General features: G+C 39.6%; 2 protein-coding genes and 1 pseudogene across 2 annotated transcripts; all 3 read left to right on the forward strand.

Annotated features, from left to right (window-relative positions):
- Positions 1–487: 487 nt before the first annotated feature.
- LOC113246454 (olfactory receptor 5D13-like) lies at positions 488–1,438 on the forward strand. Its single transcript, XM_026487063.3, has one exon. The coding sequence runs from the start codon at positions 488–490 to the stop codon at positions 1,436–1,438; it is 951 nt and encodes a 316-aa protein (XP_026342848.3).
- A 7,121-nt stretch (positions 1,439–8,559) lies between these two features.
- On the forward strand, positions 8,560–9,238 carry LOC113246545 (olfactory receptor 5D13-like; annotated as a pseudogene).
- Positions 9,239–13,006: 3,768 nt separating this feature from the next.
- On the forward strand, positions 13,007–16,351 carry LOC113246483 (olfactory receptor 5D14). Its single transcript, XM_057317214.1, has 2 exons — positions 13,007–13,106; positions 15,357–16,351. Exons 1-2 carry the CDS (start codon positions 13,007–13,009, stop codon positions 16,349–16,351), a joined length of 1,095 nt encoding a protein of 364 aa, XP_057173197.1.
- Positions 16,352–17,229: the final 878 nt, after the last annotated feature.

Raw genomic sequence — 17,229 nt, forward strand, 5'->3', positions numbered from 1 at the left:
CACAACAAAGGACTCTGTGCTTCTTTTCTGCCTCTCTTGCTCCTGTTTGTACAATTACTTTTGTCCTCTAAATTTATATTTCAGTTCAATAGTAATACTAACAAGAGCTGAATTTTAAACAATAAAATGATTTATATATATGTATATATATATATTTAATATACACACACACACACATATATATATACACGAGTGCTTCCCATAATTTAGCAGGCATCGAAATCACCTGGAGACCTGGTTAAATCAAGAATTGTGAGCCCCATCCTAGAGATTCTGACTCAGAAAGCTGGTGACGGGGCTGGAGATTTTGTATCCCTAACAACTGCTCAGGCACTCATGCTGCTACTGGTTTGGGGACTATACTTTGAGAGTCACTGATCTATGTCAACTTGGCAACAGCCTATGAAGCCTCTTTCTTCTCAGTTTCTCTTTTCCATTCAGTTCTACTTTTCAGAACTAACTCTTGGTTCTTTATTCAACAGGAATCATGATGTTATCTGAAGGAAATCGAAGTATCATACCCACTTTTATTCTCTTGGGTTTTTCAGAATATCCAGCACTCCAGGTTCCACTCTTCCTGGTTTTCTTGTCTATCTATATGGTCACTACTGTGGGAAATTTGGGCATGATAATAATCATTAAGATCAATCCCAAACTCCACACCATCATGTACCTTTTCCTTAGTCACTTGTCCTTCGTAGATTTCTGTTTTTCCACCGTAGTTACACCTAAATTGTTGGAGAACTTGATCGTGGAAGACAGAACCATCTCCTTCTCTGGTTGCATTATGCAATTTTGCTTTGCTTGCATATTTGGAGTAACAGAAACGTTTATGTTAGCAGCGATGGCCTACGACCGTTTTGTGGCAGTTTGCAACCCCTTGCTCTATACCACCACTATGTCTCAGAAGCTTTGCTCTCTGCTGGTGGCTGGGTCTTACTCGTGGGGTATAGTGTGTTCCCTGACACTCACGTATTTTCTTCTTGCATTATCCTATTGTGAGTCTAGCATCATAAATAATTTTATCTGTGACCACTCTGTAATTGTTTCTGTCTCCTGTTCGGACCCCTATATCAGCCAGATGCTGTGTTTTATTATTGCCATATTCAATGAGGTGAGCAGCCTCTTGATTATTCTGATGTCCTATATACTCATTTTTATCACTGTTATGAGGATGCCTTCCGCAAGTGGGCGCCGGAAAACCTTCTCCACCTGTGCCTCCCACCTGACCGCCATCACCATCTTCCATGGGACCATCCTTTTCCTTTATTGTATTCCCAATCCTAAAACATCTTGGCTCATAGTTAAAGTGGCATCTGTGTTTTACACAGTGATGATTCCCATGCTGAACCCCTTGATCTACAGCCTCAGGAACAAGGATGTGAAAGACACATTCAGAAGATCAGTTGTTGCAAAATTGCTTTGTCACTCAATATAATATTGTTAGAGTCATTATTTTATTTCTGAAAAAAAAAGACTTATTTACTATGCTAGAGATTGTTCAACTCTTGTAGTGCAGTTGATGACTCAAATTACTTTTCAACAGGCTATCAGTTCATATATCAATGGCAGTACATTTTATGATTATTGATTTTTATGTACATTAATTTTAGTGAAATAGCTCCAGACATGCAAACCAAAGTTAAAAAAAATAAAATTATTTGATCGTATTATGTAATATTTGTAAGTTATTTTAAAGTATTTTATCACTTAGTGTAATTTTATATGTATGTTTCCAAAATAAAACCAATTGCCCATTCACCCAATATGTGCATGCCTAGAACGGTTCCCCTAAAATTGAAATCAGGCTGCTCCTGTTCCAGAGGTGGTTTTAGCAGGTGTTTCAGTTCACTGCACCTTATACAGAAGTGGACCTTTTGCTATTTGTTATATTGAATGGCAGAAGTTGACTTTTATTTGAGAAAATTTTAATGTACCCAAGCGTACCTGGTCATTTAAATTTTAGCAAACATGTCATTATAATTCAATGGAAAAAGGATGATTTTCAACAAGCAGTGCGGAAAGACTGGATATCCATTTTGATAAAGGAGGCTTAACTCTAACCTCACACCACACACAACCATTAACTTGAATTCAATGAAATGGATCCCACTTCTAAGCATAAAAATTAAAACTAGGAAATTTTAGAATAAAACACAGAAAATATCATTTGAAATTTGGGGTGCAAAATTTTTTTTTAGATAAATCACCAAAAGGATGGATCCTCAAAAAACTGATAAAAAGAACTTCATCAACATAAAAATCCATAGTAAAAGATTTTAGTGGTAAAGGACCTTGTTAAGAAAATAAAAAATGTAAGATACAGGCTATGAGTAACTATTTCACATATATATATGTGTGTGTGTGTGTGTGCATGTTTGATAATGGATTTGTTTGTAAAACATATAAAAAGCTCTTTACACTCAAAACAGATAAACAACCTAGTTAAAGAGAGACCTTTATGCAGACACTGACAAAGCCAGACATACAAATCAACTATAAACATACAAAAATATAATAAACATCATTAATCATCAGTGAAATTCTTACTAAAACCACAGCGAGCTACCACTGCACACCAGTATGAATGGCCAAAATAAGTAAGACTGAAATGCCACGTATTGGTGAAAATGTGCAGCAAACAGAATGCTCACACATCTCAGATGGGGGTAAAAGGTAAAATGACTTTGAAAACAGTTTAGCCGTGTCTCCTGAAGTTGTGTGAACACTTCCCACACACCTCGGCGATTCTCTTTTTAGGTATTCATCCATGAGAAGTGAAATCCCACTTATTTTAATTGAAGAGAAAATCGTTCTTTCTGGCATATGCAATGGAAGAGTAAGAAAAGAAGTGTGTACAGGATATGTTTCCCTTTTATGAACTTTTTTGACTTTGCTCCTTTAAAAAGTTGTTTTTCTGGGCGCCTGGGTGGCTCAGTCGGTGAAGCGTCTGCCTTCAGCTCAGGTCATGATCCCAGGGTTCTGGGATCGAGTCCCCTATTGGGCTCCCTGCTCAGCGGGGAGCTGGCTTCTCCCTCTGCCTGCCGCTCCCCCTGCTGTGCTCTCTCCCTTTCTCTGCCAAATAAATAAATACAATCTTTAAATAAATAAGTAACTAAATAAATAAAAAGTAATTTTTATAGGAGTAACTTTGCTTTCATAAATAGCCTTTTCCATAGGCCACTGTAAGATAAACAGAAGGCAGGAAAGATATGGAAAGATTTTGTCACTTTAAGATTGAGAAATTTATATTTATATACGTAAATAAAGTATGATACTATATAGATATAGTTGTTAACGTATGTAAATCTTGTCCTACATTGTGCCTTCGATGACCTTCTCATTGGGCCTCTGGCGAATTTTTATATCAAGACTTTGAAAACCCTACAGATGAGGTTTAACAGCCCTCATGGAATTGTCCTTTTGAGAGTCGAGGTAAGGGTGTAGTTCGTTTATAAAAGAATGGTTTTTAAATTGCTATTAATTGTGAGAAAAGACAGACACCACATATATGAGTACATTATCTGGTCAAGGCAAGAAAACAGGTATTCTTGGCTTTAAACAGAGGACAGTTAGAAGAATGATTTCTCATAAAAGTCCTAGAAGGCCTGCTGATATAAAAGGGGGACGAGAGGCCTTCCAGAGCTTAGTAAAGAAACCGTTAAAATCAACCATCCGTGATTCATCCCTGTTGCTCGAGTGTGGTTGGCTTTTGCCTGAGACCTAACCGGTAAGTACCTCCCTCCGATCGGAAAGCGCGCAATGCCCAGGCTCCACCCCTCCGGTGTCGGATTTAGCTCTTTCTTCTGCCGCCCAGTGCAGCTTAATAGCCAGACAAACATTGTGAGGGGGGAGATGGGAGATGGTCAAGCCTTTGTGGAAGGTCTCAATTCTCTAGTGAGATTTTTAATTTTTTTCCCATTAAACACCATGGAATTTCTATAGGGCGTTTCAGTCTGCCTCTCTGGTTCAGATACCCAGCCTCCGCAGCACCCTAGGACACAGCAAATGCCCTGCAGGGAAAATTGGTTGTGGGTTTAGGCTTTCTTTAGTTTTCAATTTATCACTAAATTCTTAAATAAATGGATCAAATGAATTTCTTGTGTGTCCACAAAGCACTGCTAGATTGTTTTCTCAGTATTTTCCCTCTGCAAGGGCCAAACTTGCTCAGCCTGTTCCCCGAACAAGCAAAAATGTGAATGTGAAGGAAAAAGCTGGTGACTGCCAGGAAAAGAAGTCATAAGAGTTCTTCAAGCAGAGGGAAACCAGACTGATCTTGGAGAATAACCACAGACCATGGAAAACTCAACGCAATAGTTGGCCTTGTGCAGATGAATATGGCTTAAAGTACTAGCATGCGACCATTGATTTGATGGATGTATTCTTCCCTTTCCAATTTATTTATTTATTTATTTATTTATTTATTTATTTATTTAAGATTTATTTATTTACTTTTTGGAGAGAGAGAGAGAGAGAGAGAGAGAGCATGTGAGCAGGGAGAGAGGCAGAGAGAATCTCAAGCAGACTCCCCGCTGAGCACAGAGCCTGACACAGGACTCGATCTCGTGACCCCAAGACTATGACCGGAGCTGAAACCAAGAGTCAGACACTTAACCAACTGAGCCACCCAGGTGCCCCCTTTTCTAATTTTAAAAGGAAATCAGAAACAATGCACATTCCTAGGGTGCGGGGGTGCCAGTGGTGGGGAGCAGAGGCAGTGTGGACCTGTTGCCAGTCCCCATGGGAGAAAATCAATGCAGACCCCTGGGATTCTGTGCAAGGCCATATCATCTACAATAAATAATTCTACTCCTTGTGATAAAACAGCCTCTGTTATGTTAGGGGTTCCTGGTAACATCTGGCAAGAGCTGGTCAGGTTGTGAGGCGCCCAGATACAATGCTGAATGGATCTCATTGGGTGGTATTGGGGTAAAGTAGAACCAATGGATTGGTTGACACCCACTGGTTTTAGAGAGAAACATTCCTCCAAAATACATTTGTCATTTTTAAGAATGTACAGACACAAAAAGATTATAATATTCAATTGTGTTAATATACCCTTGAAAGAATAGATTATCTATATTTGGAAAAAAACCCACAAATTAGTTTTAATGAAGTAAATCAATGTTTCCATGGACAAAAAAATGATCATTTTATGTTAATTGAAAAAGCTAGACTCCAAATTATGTTGTTTATGCATCTCAAGACAACACATTTTTCAGAGAAAAATAGAAAAATCACACAGCAAATGTTAATAGCAGTTATCTCTGAATGGTTGTATATTAGATGATTTATCCTTCTCTTGTTTACTATAGTCACCATATTTTCTAAGTCAAATTGTATATTTCCTATAATTACATTTTAGAGGAAATTCATGAGGTAGGCTTGATGAAACATTGTCTTCTAAATAGTGATTTAGAAGAAATTACATTCTTGTAAAATGCCACACAAGCTAAAATTCAATCTAATTGCTGTTTTTTGATGTAAAAAAGAAATTGTTCAGTACAAATTCTCTAGGGTCTAAGTTCCCGAGGTCATGGAGGCATACATAAACCCTACGCTTTGTTCCTCGGGGTCAGATTATCTCTCTTTCTCTCTCCCTCTCTCCCGCTTTCCTGCCCGCCCTCCCTCCTTCCCTCTCACCTTTCTCTGAGTTTTTCTAGATCCTAAGAAAGAAATATATTCCTGTCACATTAATTAAAAACTATTGTCTACTCCTGCAATATTTACCAACTTCTTAATATTTTTAATAATGTTTGAATTCTGAGTGGAAACTTCCTTGGATACTGTTAATAACAGGAAAAGGATCTTCAGGTCAGTTGGTCTCTTTTGTGTAATCTTTCATTAATAAGGGGGACACTGAAGTCTTACAACCTTAGAGACAGGGAACAGTCTTCTTAGTCTAAATGCCAGGCTATCTCTGGAGACCATCTTTCTGCAAGCTCACATTGTTGAGCTTCGATTTCTTCCCCCTTTCCTAGGGTATCATCTGTTTTTTAACCTTGAGGATATCCACCATGTGCCTAGCAAGCATAGTGTGGTCATACTGAAAATATAAGAAGAATATTATAAAATCTGAGATTGTCCTCAACATCTCAAAATCTTATAGAAGGACATTAGAATTGTATGTATAAAGTCATAGTGAACACAATAGATCATGAAATTTTGATTCCCTGAGAGTAATGTCTGTAGGTATAACAAGAATGTGGAAAATACTGCGGGAGTGAAAAGGGAAAATTTCTTTGGGATAGTAGTTTTCATTTAATGTTTCATATATTACAAGTGTGGCATCAGTACACCAGAGAACAGGAGGTTATTTCAGGTCAAAGAAAAGAAAAAATCAAATAAGCCACAGTATACGAGCATCTGTTGTTGATTATCAGATAGGAATATTGGCTTTAAGAAGGTTGGATGCAGGGGAATGGCTTGGGTCAGGCTTTGGGTAAAACTGAGCAGAGACATTAAGATTTGATAAATTAACTGATGGAAAGAACTCCAAGTTTCCAGAGCTAACGACTGTCCTAATAGCCACAGTAATCAAGTGAAGAAGAATTTGATGTTCGCCCAGTGCAAGCTGGCAGCGCCAAGGGCAGCTGGCTGTGTCTTGGCTACTATAGTCCACTGAGTAATGATTGCAGTTTGCTAAGTCTTCTTTGGTGCCAACCTGAGGTTGGATAGCGAAGACAAGAAAGAGTCAGATAACAATGAGAAAGCAAAGGGGGAAAAAGAGAGAATTTATTGAAGGACAGTGATTGGCAAAATAAGATGAACAGAGTCAAGAGGAAATTCAGAAAAGAAAACTGGGCTTCCCCGTGGTGCCCCAAATTGTACCCACATGTGTGTTGCTGCCCACTTTGGCCCTTGATCTGTTTTTTTTTTTTAATTTAATTATACTGACAATATAAGGGTTTAAAATAATATTAGTTAGTCATAGCACTAGGAATGTTTTTAAAAGGGTGAAAGTGCATAAACCTGCATCTCCTGGATTCCACAATTTTTAGACTCTGTGCTAAGTGCATGAACATTATTTCCCAATTTAAGACTTGGACACCAGTGCAGTATGTATCTTCCCGTCATTATTACTGACGAAATCGAGGCTCGGAAAATTTGAGTCATTCACCAAAGATCACAGAGTAACTGATAAAGCCTGAAATTGAATTTAAATCTAGGTTTCAAGCACATGCTTCTTTCATTAGCTCTTTGTCACTTTCCCACCCATTTGTTTTCTGCACATAGAAAAAAACATTTTCATGAGTATTAACAAATAGCAGTTAGCCATGAAGGAAATAATAGTTTCTTTCTACCTTGATCTGGTCAGAAAGAACTAAATGGTGTCTTTGTTTATGAAATTCATGCTAATAGGTTTTCTTATTTTTAATCTAAACATTTCAAACATGTGCCTGTTACTGGTTAATTTATTATTTTTTAAAAATTATTGTTAAATGATTAAAGAAAGATACCTCTGTGGTTACAAATGGTTTGTGAATACAAGAGGCTTTGCTTTCTCAAAATAACAGGTACAAATAAACAAAGACAATAATCACATAATAATAATAATAATAATAATAATAATCACATATGTAGCTTTAATTGAAACCAATGTCCCCACTAGAAATTTTCAGGGTGATTATGTAACCATAGGTGTTTCTTGCCATATTCTCTAGCTTGAGAGGCTTGAGCAAAACACATTTTCAGTTGCTGTCCAATTCAGATATTCCATCAGTATTTAATATTATGCATGCCTGATAAAGTTATCAGATTAAAAATGAATAGAACGTTAAAAGGTATAATTGCAGAGTATGCAGAAAGCATCTGTGACACTAAGTGAGAAAATAGTTAAGTAGGAAAGCAAACACAGGAGTGAGGGAACCAGCATGACACAAAGGCAACGTTATTTATTTTACCAGGTTGCTACATTGTTTTTGGACCACTGAAGCGATTATTGTAGCATTTGGATGGAATCAGTGGACAGCTTGAGGATAGGCAGCCGGGGCTATGTTCTGTCACCTTGTTGTTGTTGTTGAAAACTTGAAAATTCTTGCGGTGGCTTCTAAACACTGCCCTTCCATAGAGTTTCAGTTTGACCATCCTAACTCAGGAGGTGTGATTGCCTCTAATGTTTTACTCCCGATCCTTCCTTTATAAATTTGAGTGCTAAATCTATCTTCATTGTTATGTTAGTGCTCTGAAAAAGCACGGATCTTCGGAATGATGGCCCTGTGAAAGATACATGTTTTCTACAACAACGCACAGTAGTTTTCTATCTGTCCCAAACTTAATTCGTGTTCTGTCACTCAGGATCAACTTCCAAACCCATCTCATCACTAATAAGCTGTGTGACCTCAAACAAGTTCCTTAACTTACACATGCCTCCCCAACCTTAAGCAAAATATGAGGCTCCTTATTTTATAATTCACAGTGTTATTTGAAGATCTGAATCAATATATTTTAAAGTTGTAGCACAATGCCTGCCACATGGTAAATGTCATAGAAATGGGCTGTCATTATTATCATTGCTACTATTTTTATTTTATCTCAGTTTTTCCTCCAGCCGCGATCATGCTGTTAGCAGAAAGAAATCGGAGTGCTGGAGCCCCATTCACCCTGTTGGGCTTCTCAGGATACCCACACCTCCAGATTCCTTGCTCCTGGTATTCCTGACCATGGACACAGTCCCTGTGGTGGGGAACCTGGGCATGATCACGATCATTGGGGTCAGTCCCCAACTCCACACACCCATGTGTTTTTTCCTCAGCCACTTGTCCTTCGTGGATTTCTGTTATTCCAGCAGTTACACCCAGACGGCTGGAGAACTTGGTGGCAGAAGACAGAACCATCTCTTTCATGGGCTGCATCACGCAGTCCTTCTTGGCTTGTATGTATGTGCAGTGGCAGAAACATTCACGTTGGCAGGGATGGCGTACGACCCATTTGTGGCTGTTTGTAACCCTCTTCTCTACACGGTTGTCATGTCCCAAAAGCTGTGTGCATCCTTAGCAGCAGGGCCCTATGCATGGGGTATAGTCTCTTCCCTGACACTCATCTATTTTCTCCTGACATTATCCTTCTGTGGGTCTAACATCATAAATAACTTTGTCTGTGAGCACTCGGTCATTGTCTCTGTCTCCCGCTCTGACCCCTACATCGGCAGAGTGCTCGTTTCGTTATCACCATATTCAATGAGTTGGGCGGCCTGGTCGTCACCCTCACTACTTATGTTTTCATTTTTTTTTTTTAAAGATTTTATTTATTTATTCGACAGAGATAGAGACAGCCAGCGAGAGAGGGAACACAAGCAGGGGGAGTGGGAGAGGAAGAAGCAGGCTCATAGCGGAGGAGCCCGATGTGGGGCTCGATCCCATAACGCCGGGATCACGCCCTGAGCCGAAGGCAGATGCTTAACCGCTGTGCCACCCAGGCGCCCCTATGTTTTCATTTTTGTCACGGTCATATTACAGTATAGGAAGTGATGTGAAACATGATGACTTTGAATACCAAATCAAAATTATTTTACCCAAATTTACAAAAGGATTACCAAGGGGACCAAAAACAAAAAATTCAGTTATTTATCTCACATGTCTCACAACTCGATGCATCAAAAATGATTCTGTAAATGCTATTTACTAACACAATGAATATTGTAATACATTTCAAGCACAGTTTGTATAATTCCTGTTTTGCTTTTTAAGGTTAATCTTTAGTTAATTATACATTTTACCTGCTGGCATAGCTTTCATTTGCCAGACAAATATGGCATGGTTGCAACTCTTTTGATTGAAATGTTCTCTAACCTTGATTATTCAGGGGCTCCTGGGAGGCTCAGTCGGTTAAGCAAGCATCTGCCTTCAGCTCAGGTCCCTGCCAGGCTCCCTGATCAGTGGTGTCTGCTTCTCCCTCTCCCTCTGCAACTCCCTGGCTTGGCTCCTGCTCTCTCTCTTTCTCTTCCTCACTCTCTTTCTCTCAAGTAAATAAATAAAGATTTTTAAAAAAATAAAACAAAATTGATTACCCATTTGTTGGTCTTAACCCAGTGACTGACTTAAAAAAAATCAAAATGTTCTGTTTCTTTCTTGCTAATCATGGTTTGAATCACACAAGGTTCCCAGGACATGCGCTGTGCAGACGTGCAACGTTGTTCTACATTATCTCAGAAATTAAACAATAATTGCATCTCCGAGAGCAAGTGTGTTTATCATAAATATGACTTTTTAACTTCATCTTATGCTGTAAAAGTAACACAAACCTTGGTCTTACATGTGAAAGTAAACAATTATAAAACATAAAATAAACAGGTATCCAAATTTTAGTTTTCCTCAGTTGTAAATTAGGGATTCCACATAACTTTACCTTATTATTCTGAGCAATTACTAATATACTATATTGCACACTTTCCAGATAATGCAACTCAGGGTTTGCTCACTCTGTGAAATGAAACAATTTTCTGTTTTATTTCTGCCTGGGAGGACTGTATGATTCTCTTTCTCCGTGTGTGTGTGCAGAGTTGTGTTTTTAAAGGATACAAAATATATACACTCCCTCTTCCAAGAATTAATTGATTCATTATCTACATCGTGGCACGTTGGCTTGTGAATAGAGAAGGGATGAATTCTCTTTGGACTTACATTGCTTGTGAATAAAAGAGGAAAATAGGTGATCAGCAACCATGGAGAGAAAGGCAGAAAAAAAATATTTGAGTATATTCATTCACTTATTTTTAGTTTAGTGGAATATCTTGCCAAATCACCAGAATTTCCATTAAACCAAAAGTATCGAAACAGTGATTTTCAAACTTTGTTATTCATACAAATCATCTGGGGGTGCTATAAAGTGCAGATTTTGGTGCAGTGGGGATGTAGGGGGTCCAAGATTCTGCATTTTTAAAAAAAGATTTTATTTATTTATTTGACAGACAGAGACAGCCAGCGAGAGAGGGAACACAGGCAGGGGGAGTGGGAGTGGAAGAAGCAGGCTCCTAGCAGAGGAGCCTGATGCGGGGCTTGAACCCAGAACGCTGGGATCACTCCCTGAGCCGAAGGCAGATGCTTAACGACTGTGCCACCCAGGCGCCCCAAGATTCTGCATTTCTAATAGACATCGAAGTGATGCTGGTGATCCCAGCCACTGGACCAGACTCTGGGTAGCAAGACTTTAACCCAACAGATTTTATTTTAAATAAAGTTCAGCTGGTATAGACTCGTGTCTGTGTATTGAGTCCATAGAGAGCCTATAGAATGAACTCCTTGTTTCTCCTTTCTTCCAAAGGCAACAATGTGAATCATTACTAAAATTATTTTGAAGATGTTTAAAATAAAATGATTTTAATTACGAAATTTTAATAATTGCAGAAACTTTACAACAAGTACAATTTTGTAAATACGTGAAACATTTAAATTAAAGAAATAAAGTTTTCATCGTCCTTGTGTTCCTAATATACTCCCCTTTTAAACTTCCTTTGAGTCATTCGAATCTTTGCAGACAAAGTGTCTGCAAGAGTGAGCCAGGTGAGGAACAGCTGGACAGGAAGTCAGAAAGGCAGGAGACATGATCACGCAGAGCTTTGTAGTACATTTGAAGAACTTCGGCTTTTATTTTGAGTGAAATGGGGAAACACCACAGGGGTTTACAAGAATGATTTGGTCTCACTAAAATTTTAAAAGAAAAACCCTGGCTGATGTTGAGAACAAGCTGTGAGATGAGAGAAAGGATAGAAAAGGTAGAAATTGTTTAGGGATCTCTATAGTGCTCAAAAGATGAGGGATTCCGCTGTTCTCTCTTGCTTCCTAAACCACATGCAATTCTCTCTCTCTATATATATGTATGTATATATGTATGTATATATATGTGTATTCTTTATATATATAATATTTATATTTATATTTTAATTTCTTAAAAAGATTTATTTTAGAGAGAGAGCATATTTGCAGGGTCCTGGGGGAGGGGCAGAGGGTGAGAGAGAATCTTAAGAAGGCTCCACGCCCCAGCATGGAGCCTGATGTGGCGCTTGATCTCATGACCCTGGGATCATGACCTGAGCCAAAATCAAGGTGCCCTTAACAGCAGGATTCTTCTGCCAGTCTCACTTTGGCTCACCATGTGGCTGCAATCATTTGGGAGCTCTTCTGGGGCTTAAAACTAAATGAAGTCACTCTTTTGTTAGGTGGCTTGGTGCTGACTTGGGTGGAGTGCCCCAGTTTCTCTCACAGTGTCTCATTTGCTAGTAGGTTACACTGGCTTCCTTATGGTGATCTCAGGACAGTGTGTAAAGACAGGGAGAGGAAGCTGTAAGGTACCTCCGTGCCTCTACTCCAGAGCCTCAGAATCTATTTAACATCCCTCCTACTGCTTATCATTTATTTATTTATTTATTTATTTATTTACTTACTTACTTACTTATTTATTTATGGTTGAACAAGTCAGAATTCCAGCTTCATGGATCCATCACTGTGTTCCTTAGTGGAAACCTTACTCCTCTAAACCACTACAGCTCATGGTTTCTTACCGGAAGCAGAGACTTAGCAGGTGAATCATTAAGGATCACAGGTAGAAGAGCCACTTCCATTTCCACCCTGGACCCATGAATTCTGGGTCCCACAAGTTATTGGAGAAATAGCAATGTATCCTGGTTTCAGGCTTAGAGCATCTATCACATCCTGGAGGTGATTACTCCATCCCTCTAAAGGATTGACAACAGAGATGGCCCATAACCCAGTGTGAAAAAAAACTATTCCAATGTCCAAGGCATACTTTTTGAGTTTCTGAATATTAGATGAATTTTTCTTCAATGATGTTTTTCAGGAACACCCCAGGGCAGGATTGTAGAGCTACAAATTGGTGTGTGTGTGTGTGTGTGTGTGTGTGTGTGTGTGTGTGTGTGGTGGGCCAGCATATTGTGCAGAATCATCTGAAAACAAGGCCCAACGTTTTCTTCCCTATTCAGGCTGCCGTAGGGAATAACTCAGGAGGCTACAAGGCCAGGCTTTGAAGGAGAAAGCAATACAACAAGAGTATGGACCGTAGGTATTTGGATCACTTGCTCGTGCAATTTACTTCTGTCTTCAGGAACAGGAGTGCTGTTAACTGCTGTGCAACCCTGATGCTAAGGATTGGTGAGATAGACAACATCCGGTTCATGATGGGGAGTGTAGGTTACATAGTAACTTGGTAGCCTGTTGTCAGATCATTCAGTCTCTATTAGGGTCCGTGAAAAAACTGGAGGCTCTTTCTCAAAAGGTGAACAGTTTTCTGCAAAGGAAGTCAGTGCTTTGTTTTAAAATCCCAAAGGCTTGATTTGTAATTCACTATAGAGGCTTATTCAAAATTCTACATAATTTGTTATTTGCAAATACACGTCGATGGCAATTGCATGTGCTAGGTCATATAGCAGCTGGCATGGTAGATGGGACTTGTTCAGAGTTCTCTCTTGCTCCGGGACCCACTCAAAATGGACAGACTTTTGGGTCACTTTTTAAATGGGTTGGAATAACTTGCCTAAAATTGGTATATGCCCCCTGCAAAATCAAGGAGCCCATTGAATTTTGGTGTAGATGAGGCAGGATCGGGGAAATGCTACCTAACCTTAGTTTTATTCATCCAGAGGACATTTCAATTATGTGCCAACAAAGCCTGGTAGTCAATTTCAAGCTGCAATTTTTCCATGTAATTTCAAAGACCTTTTAGTCATTAAAAATTGTACACAACACCTGACATTGGCCTTAATTACCTGTTTTGATGCTTATGAGGAACAACTTGCTAGTGATTCTCCAGAGTTTGAGTCCCTGGGGCTACAGAGTCAGATATAACTGCCTTGGTGGCCCAGTTGTACTCAGCTTACAGAGAAACAGGGGGGTGGTGGCCTGTTTCTCTGTAGTAGGTAAGTTTATTCAGGTTTTCTGTGAAAATGTGGGATTATTATTTTCCTGATATGGTAACGAGGGTCTTCTTTTATTTTGCTTTTCGTGTTAAGTCATCGTAAATGCTATTCAATTGTGAACACAACAATATTAAAGAAAGGTTACCATTCATGGAAATATTTGGCTCTAAGTCAATTTCCAACCATTTTATAAATAATGGAATTAACCTACCAGCTGGAAATGGATATTTATTCACACCCTCTTTAGATGCACCTGATATTGGCATATAAACATTCACAAATGAGTTAGTTCTGAGAGGACTCCTACCTCATAAATCTTGGGACCCGTAGACTTATCTATCCAATGCCTGGGCTATAAGGGAAGCTAACCCTTCAGGTCTAAACCCTAATAAAGTGTATACTCCACTCAGAAGTCAAAAGCATGCATTGTCCTTCTGAACCCCTCAGGAGCTAATCTATTCAGTGAGAGAAATAGCCTTTACTAAACAAAAGGTGTTAAAATGGGAGAGCTATACTGCTTTCCCAGATTTCTCTAACATTTTGCTTTGACCTTAGAATAGAAACATATCTTCTTAAAGATTTTAATTGATTTGTGTATACAGGCAAAGTATAGTAGCAATGTATGTTCTGGGACAAGCATTGCATATTTTTTTAGACTCTTTCACTAGTTTATGCATTTATGTGCAAACATTTACTATTGGTTATGCACTTGTTACACTAGTAGCTAATGTGTGGATGTACACACTGCAATATGGTAATGTTTTCTTTTTATTTATTTATTTATTTGAGAGATAGAGACAGAGACAGAGAAGGAGCAGGGGGAGGGGCAGAGGGAGAAGCAGACTCCCCGCTAAGCAGGGAACCCCATATGGGGCTTGATCCCAGGACTCGAGGATCATGACCTGAGTCAAAGGCATAAGCTTAACCCACTGAGTCACCCAGGCAACCCTGGTTATTATTTCTTTGTGTGTGTGTGTGTGTGTGTGTGTGTGTGTGTGTAAAGGGATAGAAGTTTATTAAGTGAAGATACAGAAAAAGCTCTCAGGAGTGACAGGGGTTCCAACAGTGTTGAGACAGGATTGCCAATGAGCACCTCTAGGGCTGGTCTTTAATAGAAAGCTAACCAGGGAATTTAAATCCTTTTAACATCTCTATTGATAACACCTTAGATGGTTTACTTCCTTTTTAGGGGCTGGTTATTGTTTGTTGGTCACAGGTGATTATCTTAAAGAGACCCACCCCGCAGACTAGGGCAGAGTGGCCCTCCACCCCACATGCCTAGGGCAGTGTGCAAAAAGTGCCGTGGAAACGCACAGACATTTCAGAGACTCAGCTCAGAGACTCTCTTCTACCCATAGCAGTTATCTGCGTGAGGCATGTTCTGTATGGGAGAAACTAAGACTGATAACTCTTGCTTCTCTTTTTCTGTCTACCATAAGGTCCCATGAATATTCATTACTAACTCCATAGAGTTTCTCTTTGACAGAAACCACCTCTTCCGGTATCCCGTCGCCCTCACCTCCTTTCGAGGGCACTGTGGTGATGGCGGTAAGAAATCTGAGTGCGGAGACAACCTTTGCCCTGTTGGGCTTCACAGATTACCCAGAGCTTCAGATTCCTCTCTTCCTCGTGTTTCTGATCATGTACATTATTACCGTGGTAGGAAATCTTGGGATGATAGTAATCATCAAGATTTACCCCGAATTTCACACTCCCATGTACTTTTTCCTCAGCCACCTTTCTTTGGTTGATTTTTGTTACTCTTCCATCGTGACTCCCAAGCTGCTTGAGAACCTGGTCATGGCGGATAAAAGCATCTTCTACTTCAGCTGCATGTTGCAGTACTTCCTGTCCTGTACCGCTGTGGTGACGGAATCCTTCCTGCTGGCAGTGATGGCCTATGACCGCTTTGTGGCCATCTGTAACCCTCTGCTTTATATGGTGGTCATGTCACAGAGGCTCTGTGCCCTGCTGGTGTCTGGCTCATATCTCTGGGGTATGTTTGGTCCCTTGGTTCTCCTCTGTTATGCGCTCCAGCTAAACTTTTCTGGACATAACATGATCAACCATTTTTTCTGTGAATATACTGCTCTCATTGCTGTCTCGAGCTCAGACATACTCATTCCCCACCTGCTGCTTTTTGGCTTTGCCACTTTCAATGAGGTGAGTACATTGTTGATCATCCTCACCTCGTACATTTTTATTTTTGTGACCGTGCTAAATATCCGTTCTGCCATTGGGCGTCGCAAAGCCTTCTCCACCTGTGCCTCCCACCTGACCGCCATCACCATCTTCCATGGGACCATCCTTTCCCTCTACTGCGTGCCCAACTCCAAAAAATCCAGGGAAACTGTCAAAGTGGCCTCTGTATTTTACACAGTGGTCAACCCTATGCTGAACCCACTGATCTACAGCCTGAGGAATAAAGATGTGAAGGACGCCCTCCGGAAATTAATAGACACGAAAGTCCCGTTTCACTGAGCTAATCTCAAAAGATGTTTTTAATCCCAATGAACAATGGGAACAGAGCCTTGTAAAATCTTTAGCATATATTTGCATGAGGTTTTTATATATGACTTTGATGTTAATATATTGTGAATTGGTAAGCTGAAATCCCCTGAAGGTGCAAGTTAATTCTGGGATGAATTTCATAGGATTTTGATCCATAGACCCTCAAATTCTTCAAATTGCCTAAAAACAAACACATCAAAGGTTGCAAAGCCCAAGAGATGTTTCGGGGTGGGAATGAAGTTACGGAAGAATCATTTTAACTCGCCATAGAAAAGGTCTTTCTGATTTGTTACTGCATAAGAAGACGAGTTACTTGCCTTAAAATTACGTGTGTTGGAGTGCCTAAAGCATTGTCTGTGTTGAGAGATGCAGATGGATATGCGGTGTGGTAAAAGGAGAAGGTGCGGAATCTTTTCTGCTACCTTCATTCCTTGGGCTCTATGTGTTCTCTGAGTGGATGGTCTTACACTTCAAACAGCTTATGTAGGGAAGTACAGAAAGCAAGGACCATTATACCTGCTGTGTAGATAATGACAGAGTTTCAAGAAACCAGTCTAGAAATAACTGAAATGATTGATCTGTGATCAAAGGGTCTCAATTCTGTTGACTACAAATCCAGTACCCTTTCATGATAGTATCAAAGCTATTAGAGAGGTCACAAGAATTAGTTTTGTCCTAGATTGTCTGCGACAATCTCTGGAGTTATTTCAATATTCCTACATTATGCTTGGATAGGGTTACTTAGAAGGCTACAGTCCCAGTATTATCAGGTCTGGAACTCTCTACAAGCATTATCTAGTCTAATTCATATGTATTAGGCCTGGGATGAGGGCAGTTTATGTTCTATT

The sequence above is a fragment of the Ursus arctos genome, unplaced genomic scaffold (assembly GCF_023065955.2).
Source record: "Ursus arctos isolate Adak ecotype North America unplaced genomic scaffold, UrsArc2.0 scaffold_23, whole genome shotgun sequence".
Lineage (NCBI taxonomy): Eukaryota > Metazoa > Chordata > Mammalia > Carnivora > Ursidae > Ursus > Ursus arctos.